The 16254-nt window shown below is 37.0% G+C and overlaps 1 protein-coding gene across 1 annotated transcript; it reads left to right on the forward strand.

Moving 5' to 3' along the window:
* Positions 1 to 399: 399 nt before the first annotated feature.
* Positions 400 to 15506, forward strand: LOC135208687 (myosin-14-like). Its single transcript, XM_064241130.1, has 9 exons — positions 400 to 439; positions 701 to 762; positions 2459 to 2633; positions 7929 to 7993; positions 8925 to 9027; positions 9687 to 9814; positions 13019 to 13114; positions 13512 to 13752; positions 14792 to 15506. Exons 2-9 carry the CDS (start codon positions 718 to 720, stop codon positions 14953 to 14955), a joined length of 1017 nt encoding a protein of 338 aa, XP_064097200.1. The 5' UTR covers positions 400 to 439; positions 701 to 717; the 3' UTR covers positions 14956 to 15506.
* The last annotated feature ends 748 nt before the right edge of the window (positions 15507 to 16254 follow it).

Raw genomic sequence — 16254 nt, forward strand, 5'->3', positions numbered from 1 at the left:
ACGGTTTTTGAGGCTTGAGCAATAGAAACTTCACAAATATGATAATCTATACATGCTTAATGGTACAAATACCAAAATTATGTCAGAAAATAACCACACGTCAAGAAACTTAAACGAAACATAAATAGCTAAACCTAGAGGAAGAATAAGAAGCATGACTAGTATTCCAAAAGAACCATCGAAAGTGATCTGAAATTACTTATTTCAAAATTTTCCAGTACAGCACCTTCGTTTTAAATATTTTCCATGTTAATATATTTCGATATTTGTAAACTACTTAAGAGAAAGGAAGTGATATTTTAAGTCTTCAAATATACTATGTGTGTTTTTACATAGTCGTCTTTCAAAATACAAGTCTTATAGTGGCAACAAAGAGCAACTTAGCCCCTAGGTTAGTATTTAGTGGTGAAGTTACCTGAGGGAAGCCCCGACTTGTGGCGTAGGCCTATGTGCTTATTATTATTATTATTATTATTATTATTATTATTATTATTATTATTATTATTATTATTACTCAGACCATAAATGCTTTTCATTTAAAACATGGCCACAGGGCCGTTGACTTGAAATTCAAACTTGCAAAGCATTACCAAGTTAGTAGCTACTACTATTAGGTATAGCCCTTCATTTACCTACCTAAGAGCTAGGAATGTCGGAGGATAGGCCGAGGAAAAGCTGACATTTTCTATGGTCTTTTCAGACTCTGCCTCCTGCAACATGACGAGCGATGAGCTGCATGAGGGTTTGTCAGAATGGGGAAAGGTAAGCCTGACATACTACCTAGTACCTATATACTAACATTGTATACCTAGTAAACCTAGCCTAATTTACCTTGAAGACCAGACAACTACCTATTACCTAGGCTATACCATACCAGTAGATTCGCATCAACAGTGCATCTGATGTCTAGGCCCATCCCATACGACGCTCCTGATTGGCTGTTGCTAAGCTAATCACAGGGCTGAAAACTATCAGTCTCCTGAGAGAGTTCATATAGCTTGGCAGGATGTATGTTCCACCTCTCCTGAGGGATATGTGTCAGAACTATCCCCCAGGAGAGGTGGAACATACATCCTGCATATGTGAACTCTTGAGGGAGACTGAGAGTTTCCAGCCCTGTGATTGGCTTATCAACAGCCAATCAGCAGTGTCATAATGAACTGGTCTAGACATCAGATGCACCGTTGATGTGAATCCACTACTACCTATAGTATTGTTGCCGAAGTCTGCCAGCTAAACTACTAAGTGAAAAAGTACCTCATTGAATAGGCCTATGTGATGATATCCTAATGAGGTAGCTTTGTTGCTTTTAAACCAAGTAATGATTAGGGTAAAAAACCGCATGGTACAGGGGTGGACCATGTACGATCAATGTGTACAACCCCATAAAAAGTACATTATAACGCGTCCTGACATCGGAGATGGGCATCAGACGCAACTTGTTGTTGGAGAGAAACGGAGCTAAAGACCTCTACTCCGGTGTCAGGACGCGTTATAATGTACTTTTCTTGGGGTTGTACACATTGATCGTACATGGTCCACCCCTGCTGTACCATGCAGTTTTTTACCCTATCTAACGCCGGTAGATCTAGGGTACCTATCCGCGGCGGCCCAGACTATGGCAGTTGCGGTTTTTCTATGCAGTTTTGCCTATTGAACAAGAATTTTAAGTAATATTTATTCAGACGACTGTAATTAACCCCCAGGGGCCAGTACTAAACACGGCGAAATACATTGGACGCCCCAATCCCTAGTGGATGTCGTATCCGTGGTTACGTTTCTTGCAGGGTAATTCTAAAGAATAGTTCCGCAAGGACTGCAAGGAACGTAACCGCGGCTACGACATCCACTAGGGATTGGGGCATCCAATGTATTTCGCCGTGTTTAGTACTGGTCCCTGGATGGTTAATTACAGTCGTCCGAATAAATATCACTTAAAATTCTTGTTCAGTAAGTAAAATAACATTGGAAAACATCAATTGCCATAGTCTAGGCCACCACGGATTGCTTCTGTAGAAATACCCTAACGCCTCAACCTAACCTATCCTAGGGTGCTGTGATCTCTCATGGCCTAACTTAACCAAATGTTTGTTGGTGTATACTAGCCTTTAGGTAGTATATGCTTAATGTCTGTCCCACAGAAGACCGAAGTTTCCAGGTTTCAAAGCTGGGTGAGAGGGCACGACATATTATGTGGGCTCACAAAATTTTGCCAAACAATAATCAGAAAGTTTATCTCAATTTTGATTGACTTACATGAGTTTGGAGAGGATTAGTAGCCTAATATTGATTTGATCAAATTTTAAATATTTAATGGGCATTTATAAGCTCTATAACTTTTAAAAACTAATGGTTTTTGTTATGAATGTCAAAGCCCTGAAAGTACTTGACTGAAATGAAATTGATGAACTAAGCTGTTATGAACCTGATGTTGATGCTTTTGCTCTATATTTAACAGGCTGCAAAGGAGACACTTCTTCAGAAATGTAAGTCACAAACACAATTATCAACTTTGTGTAAAGAGTCGGAAGAGCTGAGTTGTGAGTTACGTGCAGAGTACAATCATTTTGCTTCTTTACTTCGAATGCAACGAGAGTTTCTGCAGAATATTGTAGGACTAGTTCCATTCATTAGTAAGTCATATGAAACATGAACTGTTGTTTTATGTCTTTAGTAATGCTTGAAAATTTGTTATACCATTTTTCATATGTAATTCAGCCACTAATTTTTTTTTATATTGTGGAGAGAATAAAAGTGGATCCTTCACAAAGGTGCAGGTTTAATTTTCTTGAAACATGTCTTCAATTTCATTCTCTATTCCTTATCTAGCCTTTCCTCACTACTCATATCAGGCCAGTCAATTTAAAAGTTTACAAAAACATTATGTAAGAACAGGCTTCACAGGTGGAAGTTGCAGGTCATGAGATAAGAGAATTATCAACCCCATTACTGTATTAAAAAATGTGTAAGTAGTGCATCACTGACTTACTGCAGATTTGATCTTGCAGCGCCTTTTCATTGCTGCTAATGCCATTTAAAGCTAACACCACTTACAGTGCTGTAACTTGGTGCAACATCAATTTATGGCGCCGTTAGAGCGCTGATAACTATGAAACATAGGCTTACAGCAGAAATAAACATAAAACTCACCCCTGGAACAAATACACCGCGATAAGTCGAGGACTTACTGTATAGAAGATCAAGATACGAAAGGCTCAACTTACGAAAAACTTGAGATACGAAAGCTAATACGAAAAATTTTATGGCTCTACATATGAAAATTGCTCAAGATACAAAAGGTTGTTGCTGTAAAGTCCAAGATTCGCCCGGACCACCAATAACAATTTTGAAACTTGCGCGCCGCCAACTGAGTAGACTCACCACCATCCTCCTGCTCTCCCATTGGTTCCTGATGCTAGTAACCGCCATGAGATCCTTCTCTCCTATTGGTCAGTATCCCTCCCATCATGCATCTACTACGTAGCAGCGTGCCTCGGCCACTCAGTACCAGCATCGTTATCGTTCGCACGCGGTATTCGTTCGTTCTAACGATTTCGTGTATTAACATAAATTCGTTAGTGATTTCGTTGTACATAGTACATATACTTTATCGTGTTGTGTGGGAACTACTCCATACTTATACATACTACATAACATAATTACGTGCAGTATACGTATACGTAGTCATGGGTCCCAAGAAACTTGAAATTCATGGAAAGAAGGGGATGCTCTCTTTGGAAACGAAGATGGAGATTATCAAGAAGTATGAAGCTGGTATGCGATTGAGTGTGATCACCAAGGAATACGGCCGAAATCCGTCGACAATAGGCACCATCCTTAAGCAGAAGGATGCCATCAAAGCAGCTACACCTTTCAAGGGCGTCACTATTTTGTCCAGGAAGAGGACCCACGTGCACGATAAGATGCAAAGGCTTCTTCTTGTCTGGATAAAAGACAAAGAAATCGCTGCCGATACGATAACGGAGACGGCAATCTCCCACAAGGCCAGCGCTATTTTCGACGATTTCATTGCCCTGCCGAAGACGACGGAGGAGAAGGGACATCAACACCAACCCCAGAGTTCAAGGCTTCGCATGGGTGGTTCGAGAAATTCTGTAAACGTACTGGCATCCATTCGGTGGTGCAGCATGGGGAGGCTGCCAGCTCGGACACGAAAGCGGCCGAAGCCTTTAAAAAGACGTTCGACAAGATGATGACCAAGGAAGGCTACAGTTCTCAGCAAGTCTTCAACTGCGATGAGACTAGCCTTTTTTGGAAAAAAATGCCTCGTCGGACGTACATCACGGAGGAAGAGAAGAAGCTACCCGGGCATAAGCCTATGAAAGACAGGCTTACACTCACACTTTGCTCGAACGCCAGTGGGGATTGCAAGGTGAAGCCGTTACTGGTCTATCATTCCGAGACTCCTCGAGCCTTCAAGGCCCACGAAGTGCTTAAGGAGAATCTTCCAGTGATGTGGAGGGCTAATGCGAAAGCCTGGGTAACAAGGCTTTTGTTCACGGAGTGGGTAAATCTGTGTTTCGGCCCGACAGTGAAGAAATTCTTGGAAGAGGAGCGCCTCCCTCTGAAATGCCTGCTGGTGTTGGACAATGCCCCTGCTCACCCTTCTGGCCATGAGGAAGATATCCTAGCGGAGTATTCCTTCATCAAGGTTCTTTATCTTCCGCCTAAGACCACCCCTCTCCTCCAGCCCATGGACCAGCAAGTGATATCGAACTTTAAGAAGCTGTATACAAAACATCTTTTCAAGAGATGTTTCGACATCACTGATACCACAAACCTCACCTTGCGTGAATTTGGGAAGGAGCATTTCGATGTTGTGATATGCATCCGACTCATTGACTAAGCTTGGCAGGAGGTTTCGAGGCGAACCTTGAATTCCTCGTGGAGGAAACTCTGGCCTGATGACGTATCCGCCCGAGACTTCGAGGGATTCGACGTGGGCGAAGCTGGTGCTGCAGATTCAGAAACAGTTGATGATCCTGAAACTGTTTTGCAACCAGATCTTGACGAGATCGTTGCACTCGGCAAGTCCATGGGGCTGGTTGTCGATGAGGATGACATCAACAACCTTCTCGAGGAGCACCAAGAGGAGCTCACGACGGATGACCTGAAGGAGTTGGAGCCCATGCAACATAACGTCATTCAAGAGGAGTTCTCTAGCAGCGGCGAGGAGGAGGAGGACAACGCTATGGCAACGGCAGAAATTAAGAATGTTCTAGCTGCTTTTCATGAAGTACAATCATTTGTAGAAAAAAAGACACCCCGAAAAGGCTTACACAGGTCGTATGCTTGCGCAGTTCGATGAGGCTTGCCTGAGTCGTTTCAGGAACATTGTGAAAAGTAGGCAGAAGCAATCTTCCTTGGATAGTTGTTTTTTAAAGAGGCCTTTAGTAGGAGTAAGCAAAAAGGAAGATCCAATTGATACTAAAAACCAGAAAATTGAAGGTGGTGATGAAGTTAAAAAAAAAAATAAATAAATAACGTACGTAAAGTATAAAAGAGTAAGAAAAAATGTAAAAATAAAAAAAAGAATTTTTTTTTTTATTTAAGTTTTTTGTAAAGTTAAGTGTTACAGTTTTGCTAAATGCGTTTCGTAAAGTTTAGTTTATGTATGTTTTCCTTACATTTTATTGTGTGTTTCGTAAAGTTAAGTGTACGTACGTATCTGCCGTTTGTCCTCCTCCTCTGTCGCCACTTTCGGAGATAGCCTCACTCGAAAGGTAAGCTTCCACATTTTACTACATACGTACAGTATTTCTTGTATACCATGTACACTAATACACTTTATTTACAGGTAATTAGCAGTACATATTAAGTTAGGTATTGAATGGTCCAAATTGTTGTAGTATTTCATTGTTTATAGGTCAATTTAGCTTTATTATAAAATTGACTGGGGTGTTTTTGGAGGGATTGGAACGGACTAGCCATTTTACATGTAAAATGCGGTCCAAGATACGAAAAACTCATGATAAGAAGGCCACCTCGGAACGGATTAATTTCATATCTCGAGGTGCCACTGTACTTCATTAATGATTTATTTGAGGGATCTCACAATTTTTTAAATGTTTTGCCATTAATACCTACAGTGGCAACAGGTGAAGTTTAATTAGCTAGGGATTCAAGGGACTTGCCCTTGTCATATCATAACAGATTTTCTCTTCTAGGCATATGGTTCATCCATTGCTATGACTACAGGATAGCAAAGTCCACTGTTGTTTTTCCAAATATTAGTCTTACAATACAAACCTGTATTTTACTATCAAAGATCTTGTATAATTCTTGATCCTTTAGTCTCACATGAAGCTCTTCTGATGTGTATGTTGGTGCCAAGTATATATGAAGTGATTGATTGGTGTGTATGAAAAATAATTTTTTATAGAAAAATTTATTTTCTGAATAAAACCAATTCTTTGATACATAAATCCAACTCCCAACCACTCTTCCTTTGAAGCTTGCTCAGATGACAGTGAGTTACTATACTCTGTTTTTTTCCATCTGTCCACCCACCTGTGGTGCTCGCGCCTGGTAACCCTGCGTCCCGGTCTTTAAATTGTTACGCTATGTGTAAGTTTTAGGTAAATAAAAGGATATGTGGGTGTACATTTGCAACTGAAAAGTGTTTTAATAATTTACTGTATGCAAATTACACCGTTAATATTCGAAATAGAATATTGTTATCATTGTCGAGTGTAAGCTGCCATTTCTGGGTGGTGAATGGAACAGTCAGACGCAGTGGCGGGAAAATTGCTTCTCTCGCTGTTCACTACGGCAAGATGTCAACTTATTGGACCACACCTACTCTGTTACTTCTTTACACGTAAGTATATCAGTGTATATACTTTTCATTTTTATAAAGTGCATTTTAGCCAAATAGGATATGGTGTAACTTGGTTTAGCATCTGTTTAATAGAATTTGCATCTGGCTGTTCCATTTCGCCACCCCACAAAGGCAGCTTACATGCAACAATAATAACAATATTCTATTTTGAATATTAACGGTGTAATTCGCATACAGTAAGTTATTAAAGCACTTTTCAGTTGCAAATGTACACCCAGATATCCTTTTATTTACCGAAAACTTACACATAGTGTAACTATATTTAAAGCCCGGGACGCAGTGTTACCAGGCGGGTTGACAGATGGAAAAAACAGAGTATAGTTTGCTAATTGGGAACCATGTGCTCTTATGCTGTCTCCCAGTTGGAACAGATTTTTGTTGCTTTTTTTTCTTTTGTCATGGAGTTTATGTTCATGAAAATGCATGATTAGGTAAAGTGAAACTAATTTAAGAATTTGCATGATTAGGCAAAATAAAACTAATGTGTATGTACTATAGAAAGAAAAATATTGTATCGTAATTTTGTTATATTCTTCCATACTGGCATTCTAGCTAGAGAGTAAACTTTTTACATTTTGTACATATGAACTACAGACAGTTCCCAGGTTATGGCAGAGGTTCCATTCCCAGGAGGGTGCTATAAGCCGAAAATCACCTTAACCCAAATCATCATAATTATAATGGGTATAAATAGCACTTAATGCACTGGTACAATGCCGTAAGTCCGGGTTACAGTGCCATAAAGCAGGTAATGGCATAATTACAGCTCAAAAAAATTGTGGTTAACAGTGCCATGAGGCAAGCGCTGTAAATTCAGAACGACTGCCTGTATTTTATTGTGTCAAGATAAATTATTTAATTATCATAGATTTTTTTCCCTCTGGTAAACATCATACTTATGAAAGTAGGTGTAAGGTGGAAGGGTTTTGCATCATTTAATGTAGCAGAGGTATCATTTTGGTCAGTTAATGATGCAGTCAACAATTAAAAATAAAGAAGGAATCTATATGAAGTTTAGTTTATGTGTGTACAAATCAAAATAAAAAAATATATTGTTTAATTACAGAAGAGAAAAGGCATTTAGAAGTGGAGATTGCCACGGAGCGGGGACAGTTACAAGAAGATGAGAAGGTAATATAATTAATTCATCATGTTTTCCTATATTACTTATTTTATCCAAAACATTTTTTTTTAGCTTCTTCAAAAATTCACTGTGCCGTAAGAAATTTTTTGTCGTGCCTACATTCAGAGACAGTCCAAGGACAAAGCTTTAATGCTTCTTATTTCTTTTTTTAGATTTTACATTGGGAATTGAATTCATATTCATTTGGTATCTGTCATTTGCCTCATAACTAACCCCTAATTTAATTTAGTACTCCCCCCACTCTCATCCTTTCCCCTTACTGTAGGGCTGCAGATGTCTGAGTGAATGTACAGTCGTGAAATTGATGTGGGTAACTTTTCAGTGATCCTCTGGCATACTGTTACTGCTTAATAATAGCATCTGTCAGTCTCACCTTCAAGGTTCTTAAACGGAGTCCTTTTACTGAACCCAAATTTATTGATAGCACTGTAGCTAAGTGAATGTCACTAAATATCTTGTTCCATTATACTTTCTCCATTGAGGCTGAATGGTATCTGGCCAAACAATTTTCTGATCTGCTATCCTTTGTGGTCATTTTAGAGGGGGAGTGCTGTTATTGCATCTGGTATGGGCACTGTAAGCATTAGTAAAGAGTGTTTTCAATTTCCCTTTGGCTCTCGCTGCACTTAATTTTTAACCGTTTACTTTATATCCATTCCTGCTTCCTTCTCTCCAGCTCGCTGTCCAACCTCTCTGACTTATGAATTCCAAGTGGGGGTGTTCCACCTTTAGATCCTTATAGTAGTACGTAATTTATTCTCTGGATTTGTTTTTTCTTGATATCCAACAACCCTAAATCCCGCTTTTCACTTTCCTGAGCAACTAAATGGCTAAAAGTATCCCATTTCTTGGCTTCATAACCGAAACACCATGATTCAGTTAGTCTTAAATATTAAAGTGTAACTCTTTTATTAATAGGTTCATCAAGAAAAGGTGGCGGATAGGCAAAGGAAATCAGAAGTTGCCCTTGAAGAACTGAAAAAGAAATTTGGTTTCCAAAAGAGTGGAGCTGTAGAAAAAGGCTAGTTTAGAATTTAAAATTTGTTAGTAACTTGGATGAATCATTATTGCTTATGTTGTACTTACAAGTTATAGTAACACACCACCTCTCCCCTATATTCACCAGTGCCACAGATTTTAATTTCTATATTTATTTCCAGATCTGAATTAAAATACCTAATAATATCTTCATGGGCCAAAATTGTATGAAATTCACTAAGATTAAAAATAGCCAACAGTAAGTTAACTGGACCATCATTCTTTTATGACCCAGTTATATTTCACATCTAGACAGGTATTTTAGATAACTTTATGTACTCATTTAAATTAAGAACAGTATTAATACCTATGTTAATATACATAGTAAATAGGACTAGTGAAAAACCTAATCTTAATGAGGCAGTTATAGGATGCCTGCCTAATTTGTAGATTGTAATTTGAAGCCACTGATTTGTAAGTACAAATAATTTTTTGTATGTTAGCTAGGTTTATATTTAGGTTTATATTAAAACTTTATAAGTCACAAATAGTACTTTAGTCAGTTTTCAAGATTAGAGGATGGGTATGAATTTGTGTGTTAATGAGAATAACCATATGAATTACAAATATCTTGAGCTAATCATTAAAGACAAGGAGTATGGTAATGTAAATATATGAGGTTAAATCACAAACATTTTACAGCTAAGAAAGCAGAGATCTCTTATGAGAAAGAAGTAGTACAGTTGGATGAAGAGATTAAAAAACTCACTGATAAATTAAAGCAGATGGAAATCTGTCATTTGGACACATTATCAGATCTGGAAAGTAAGGTATGATATCTAATTATCAGAAACTTTCGGTTGTGGATTGTTTGCATCATTAATACTTTCTGCAATTAGATGTAGTTATTTTATGCACCTTATTAACTTTAATTAAGTTATATGATTGTGTATTAATTTTGGATATATATTTGCAGGTGTGTTTACTATGTGGTTGCAGATTTTAATTTTTTATTTTCTTTCTTCCCACTTTACTGCCCAACCTCTTATGTTAGTTCCAGTTTACACCCCTTAGTTAGGATCTGATTCCTTTAACTAACCCTCAGGATTAACAAAAATTGTGATAAGTTTGAGTTATATAATCTATGTATTATAATACCAAGGCCAGTCTTAAGATGGATGTGATCCCAGACACTTCTCAAATCAGTGTAGGTCTTTTTGAAAAGTTGAGCTCACACAAGATACAACTATCCACTCCCTGAAGCCAGAAGCTCCTCTGAAGACGCACATTAAAAGAAAAGCAACCCCCAACTCTCGGTCTTGGCCTGGAGTACATCATGTCTATCAGTGCTCTTGGTGTTAGTTTGTCATTATCTGTTGTTTATCAAGCCACTGACACCTGTTGTTTTAATTTTCAATTTTTTTTAATCCTATGCTCTTATTTCTAAATATTTTTTTTTGTTTTAACTTTTCCCATTTGTTTTTTTTATTTATGCTGTGGTAGTGATTTGTATATACCTGCAATTTCTCCAAGTTTGTAAAATAGGTATTTATAAGTGTTTTTTCCTTCAACACTGGAGGCTTTATCAGTGCCTTGTTACTGCCACTCCCAGCCATTGATAATCTTTATTTCACTGGGAGTAGGTTTTCATAATGGGTTTGATGGATTTGACTCATTTTGTCCTATATCAGTTTCTATGTTGAATATAAAGCACGTTACTTTGTCCACTTTAGTTATTGCACTTAATTCCAGTTCCTGTTCAGTGACAATTTTGTAACCTTGTTTCAGTTCTTTGTGGTATTTCATCGTTAGTATAGCTCAATAATTTTTGCTCTGCAATGATTTTTCCTTCATTGCTTTTTAACATTGTATGCTCTGAAGTGTTAATTTAATTTGAATGATTAGTAATTACTGTAGTAGAGCTTGGTTTATATACATTTCTGTTCATCTAAGTATTATTGTTCTTATAATCAAATAGTTGGCATAAGAAATTCTCAAGGATCATGGGAAGATATTATGTTGCCCTTGCCTATTACTCTCTCAAGTCCAGACACACTTCGTGGTGGTCATCTACAGAGGGTGCAATAAGAAATGGGTAAAATCTAAAAACTGTACAAGTACTTATAGCAGGAGGAGGAGGTGGTCATATTTAGAGGAAGACCAGGATGCCTAAACTTACTTTGGTGATCTTGCTGCTCAATTACAGTCCTAAGACACTGAAACAGCCTGGTTTTTGTTGGTTGTGGTTTTCAATTGGCAAGATAACTCAATCATTTTGGGATGTGACAGATTTTGTATTTTACTTCACTTCAGTTTTGTGTCACTTATGACAGTTTTAGGTGTGTGTGTGTGTGTGTGTGTGTGTGTGTGTGTGTGTGTGTGTGTGTGTGTGTGTGTGTGTGTGTGTGTGTGTGTGTGTGTTTTTTTGACACTGGATGGTTCTTTAGGATCTCCCAGTGATGGTTAGGTGAAATAAAGTGGAACTGAAGTTTCATATGCTGTTTTTGGTTTAGGACATTTGAGAACTTCAAGAAGGCATCAACATTGACACATTCCATCAAAGATACTCTGTGACTGGGTTGTAGTTTATCTTTTGCCAATAAAAGGTGTCCCAGTCTGCAACCATTTACCTCAACTCTTGAAATAATGATAAATACAGGAGAGTTACTGGTGGAATGCAACAATACAAACAAAATACAAACATACCCGTACATACGAAAGTCCCTACATATGAAAAATCCAGGTTACGAAGGCAAAGATGAAGATTTTTTTGCTTCTGTGTACGAAAATAATTCGGGTTGCGGAAGGGTGTACTGTAAAGTCCGAGATTTGCCCGGGCCGCCAAGAACAATTTTAAAACTAGCGCGCCGCCAACTCAGTAGACTCGCCACCATCCACCCGCTCTCCCATTGGTTCCTGATGCTAGTTATCGCCGTAAGATCCTGCTCTCCTATTGGTCAGCATCTATCCCATCATGCATCTACGTAAGGGAGTTCCTTAACCATTTTGTTTCGGCAGCGTTATCGTACACACATGGAATTCGTTCGTTCATGTAGATTTCTTTCGTTAACGTAAATTCGTGTTAGTGATTTTGCTTTCGTTGTACTGTAAGTTACTTTATCGTGTTGTGTGTGAACTTAATTACTTACGTTATTAGCCATGGGTCCCAAGAATGTTGCTGAAGTTCATGGAAAGAAGAGGATGCTTCCTATGGAGACGAAGATGGAGATAATCAAGAAGTATTTGTTAGTGGGTTTTATAAAGTTTAGTGTTAATGTTTTTTGCCTTTTTTTAATGTGTTTCGTAAAGTTAAGTGTTCAAGTTTTCTGCCATTTGTCCTCCTCCTCCTGTCGCCACTTTCGGACATTGCCTCACTTGAAAGGTAAGGTTCCACATTTTACTACATACGTACATACATGTACGTACAGTATTTCTTGTTCCCTGTACATTAATACACTTTATTTACAGGTACAGTAACAGTTAGGTTAGGTATTGAATGGTCCAAATTGTTGTATTTCAATGTTTATTGTTCAATTTAGCTTTATTTTAAAATTTACTGTGGTGTTTTTGTAGGGCTTGGAACGAATTAGGCAATTTACATGTAAAACATAGTTCTGGATATGAACAAATCGGGTTACGAAGGCCGCTTCAGAACGGATGAATTTCGTAATCTGAGGCACTACTGTATTTATCATAAAAATGAAAACTGTATAAATGGATGGATGAATGGATTATGAAATTTGGGGGCAAGCCCAAGCACTGGGACCTATTTTGGTCATTCGGCGCTATATACTAACTTGATTAAGGGGGACACAGCCATTATTTTTAAATCAACGTTCTTGAATGGGTAATAAATTTGAAGTCAGTAAAAGTGTATAGTACACAAAACCCCTAGAACTTTCCAAATAGTCTTTTAAATTTAAATTTTATATACATTATGCTTGTCTTCTGTTATATGGAGATTATAAATACCTTTAGAATCCCAAATTATTTTTTTCTTTTTCTTTTTGTATTTATGAATATGTTTATTTCAGCACAAGATAGAGCAGGAATACCTACAATACCGAATCCAGTTGTTAAAAGAGAATCGGTCCAGTCAGGCATTAACAGACAAGGCTGTGATTACCAGAGTATGTAATCATTTTTTTTTAGAAATTTTCTGATATTCTATGTTCCAAGTAAATTAGTACTATTTGACATTATTGTATCCAAAATAATTGAAAGATTCAAACATATTAATCCTTTTTTCACCTAGTGTTATTTCATACTGTTGTGCACATACTGCCTTGTTACTCCGTTTTTCTTGGATTTATTGTCAGTCCTCTTTAGACATATGATGCATTTTGTAAACTAAGCTCATGAAATTGTGGTGTATTTATCATTAAAGCAGCATTAGGATAGAATAAAAGATTAGTTTAGCCAGACCCCTGAGCCTAACAAAGGCTCTTCTTGGGCTGATTATGTTTTAAATTGTTTAAAAAAAATTGATAACCAGAGAAAGTAAGGATACATACGTATATTCAACAGAAGGTGCGTACCGTTGAACTAGAATATAAAGCAAAACTTGAAGAAATGGGCAAGAATTTAGAGGACCATAAAGCTCAGAATACACAGCTGAAAGAAGAGCTGCGTACAGTGCATGAGGCCTTAAGGCACCAAGAACTACTAAATATTGTTCGTAATGTTCCTCCTTGGTCCAGAAGTACTACTGGTTTACCAGCACCTGAGCAGATATCAGCAGATTCCCCAATTCAAACTAGAGCTAGAAGTAAGTGAAATTCAATTATTAATCTACAGTTATAGATTATCTGAAGTGTATTAAAAAAAAAAAAAAAAAAATCCAGGCCTATTAATGTTACTTGGTTTTTGGTGTATGTTAGCAATTTTTCCCCACTCTTGGATTAAATTTCACCCATTTCATTCCATCTTGGTGTTTTGGTGAATGTGATATTTTCCAAAGGTTTGTGAATGTCCCATAGTTTTTTCACTTTAGTATTTAAGGAGTTCCAGTGAATGCCAGGCTGTTTTCAGCCAAAGGTTATTTGGCTGTAAACATAAGTGACATGCATCAGTGCTAAACGCTACTGTATTTTCCTTTTGGTGAAGGACACTGATGCAACTGACTTGTGCATATTACAGTTCAGAGCTTGTTCATTTTTTGTTTATTTGATTTCATCATATACTTGACTTCTGTGCTTGATGTGATTTATTGCATTTTTTTTTTTTTTTTTTTACTGTATCCGGTTTCTGGAAGTTTTATTTTTTAAAGGTTTAAGTGTAACTTTGTACATATTCATTGTAGTTTTTTTTATGTTGTATATGCTTGTTTCTTTTCAGTATAGGCTTTTTTGGTATTTTTCTTTGTCTTGACCAAATTCTGTTATGTTCAGTGCTCCCCAAAAATTTTTTGTATGCTGTGTAATTTTATATGTATAGATTTTTTTCCATATCTTGACTGTCTGTCAGCTAATTAATCTTTGTAAGAGTTTTGCAGGTGAACAGTTCAAAATAGCATATCTAAAATGCTTTGTAAAAGTAGCAATGAGTTTATTATGAAATGTATTTTTTAAACATTAATTTTCAATACAAAACAATTACTTTTGGATTTTCACACAGTTGCACAAAGGAGTATGTAAAAATATTGAGTTTGTAATGAAAACATTAATTGTATTCTTTAGAAAACCATATTTTCTTAAATACCCATGGTGGTTCTCACAGAATTTGGATATTGCCAGATTGCATTTTCTTCCATTTTTAAAAACCATTTTAACATTGCATTAATAATTTGTCATTTTCTTTGTTTTCAGCGAGATACAGTGACTCTAGTGGTGAAACCACTCAAGTTTCTTCAACCAAAGATGTTGATTTGGGAGGGCAAGAAAAAACATTCTCACCTCAGTATAGTTCTTCAAAATCAGTTAGAAGGAAATTATTCAAGAGGAAGGCAACAGAGCCCTTAAGTAATATATGAAGCTGAATATACGGGCCAAATTCTGGGGATGGATACCCTTTGGTTGATAACTGATTACTAGATAGTGCTAGTTTTTCAGTAATTAAGGGGGGGGGGGGGTTTAATAAAATGGGTTGGCCAATATAACTACCCATTGGTATTGATATAAAAATTTCCAAGCCCTACTGAAATGCAGCCTTTTTGTTGAGTTTTTCTAAGGAAAATTTATATATTGATATTAATTTTAGTGATGTTACTGTATCATCTATCTGGTTTTGAACTCGACACTATTAATCTTCAGATTGGAAATAAGTTATTTGTTTCAAAATGGAAATATTCATGCAGAACATGAAAAATACTTGATTTTTTTTAAATTTGCATAAGGATTATTATTATTTATATTGATGTACTACTGTTTGCATGTGAAATCTCACCAAAAAAGATATGGCTCAAGAATCAGGTTCAAGGATATTATTTAAGAATTTACACTTGATAAAAGCCTCTGTTAAATTTGTAAATGCCCCTTCTCTTGGGAGAGCAGTGAAAAACCTTAGTAAATGGCAAACAGTAAACTATTTTCTTTTATCCGATTTGTTAAAATGAAAACCTTGTTCCTGTGTAGATAAGTTAGGTATGTTTAGTGATTTCTCATAATCAGTAAAGATTATTTCCATAGGTCATAAGTTACGATTTTGCTAATAAATGACCAACCAACCACTTGGGATAAATAACTCTAGGGCCATCAGGGATAGCAAGTGATGTGGGAAGCAGCAGGATAACCCGTCACTGATGAACTTACAGAATGAATACATGAAAACATGATAAAGGATGATAGATGGTACTACAACACTGAGAAAACAGTATCTCATTACAGAGATAGCTCAACAAAATACTACAGGCAGAGATTAACAATTAAAAACAATGGAGATGAAATTCAATAACAGTAATAGTACTACAGTATATCAATAACAACATCTACAGTGGAGATAGCGGCTGGTACGTAAGGAAGAGGTATTGTAATAATATGATATTGTTATGATACAATAAAGTTTGTTCATACTTACCTGGCAGATATATATATAGCTGTATTCTCCGAAGTCCGACAGAATTTCAAAACTCCCGGCACACGCAGTGGTCGGCCAGGTGGTAGTACCCATTCCCGCCGCTGGGAGGCGGGCGTAAGGAACCATTCCCATTTTTTGTCAGATTTTTCTAGTGCCACTGTCTCCTGAGGGGAGGTGGGTGGGCACTTTGATTATATATATCTGCCAGGTAATTATGAACAAACTTTATTGTATCATAACAATATCATTTTGTTCA

The sequence above is a fragment of the Macrobrachium nipponense genome, chromosome 35 (genome assembly GCF_015104395.2).
Source record: "Macrobrachium nipponense isolate FS-2020 chromosome 35, ASM1510439v2, whole genome shotgun sequence".
Classification (NCBI taxonomy): Eukaryota; Metazoa; Arthropoda; class Malacostraca; order Decapoda; family Palaemonidae; genus Macrobrachium; species Macrobrachium nipponense.

What these genes read in the sequence shown, in the direction of transcription:
- LOC135208687 (XM_064241130.1), top strand. Translation starts at nt 718, where the DNA reads ATGACGAGCGATGAGCTGCATGAGGGTTTGTCAGAATGGGGAAAG. An exon ending in GAGTGGAGCTGTAGAAAAAG is followed by an intron (nt 9,028 to 9,686) that starts GCTAGTTTAGAA and finishes AACATTTTACAG; the next exon opens with CTAAGAAAGCAGAGATCTCT. An exon ending in TATCAGATCTGGAAAGTAAG is followed by an intron (nt 9,815 to 13,018) that starts GTATGATATCTA and finishes TGTTTATTTCAG; the next exon opens with CACAAGATAGAGCAGGAATA.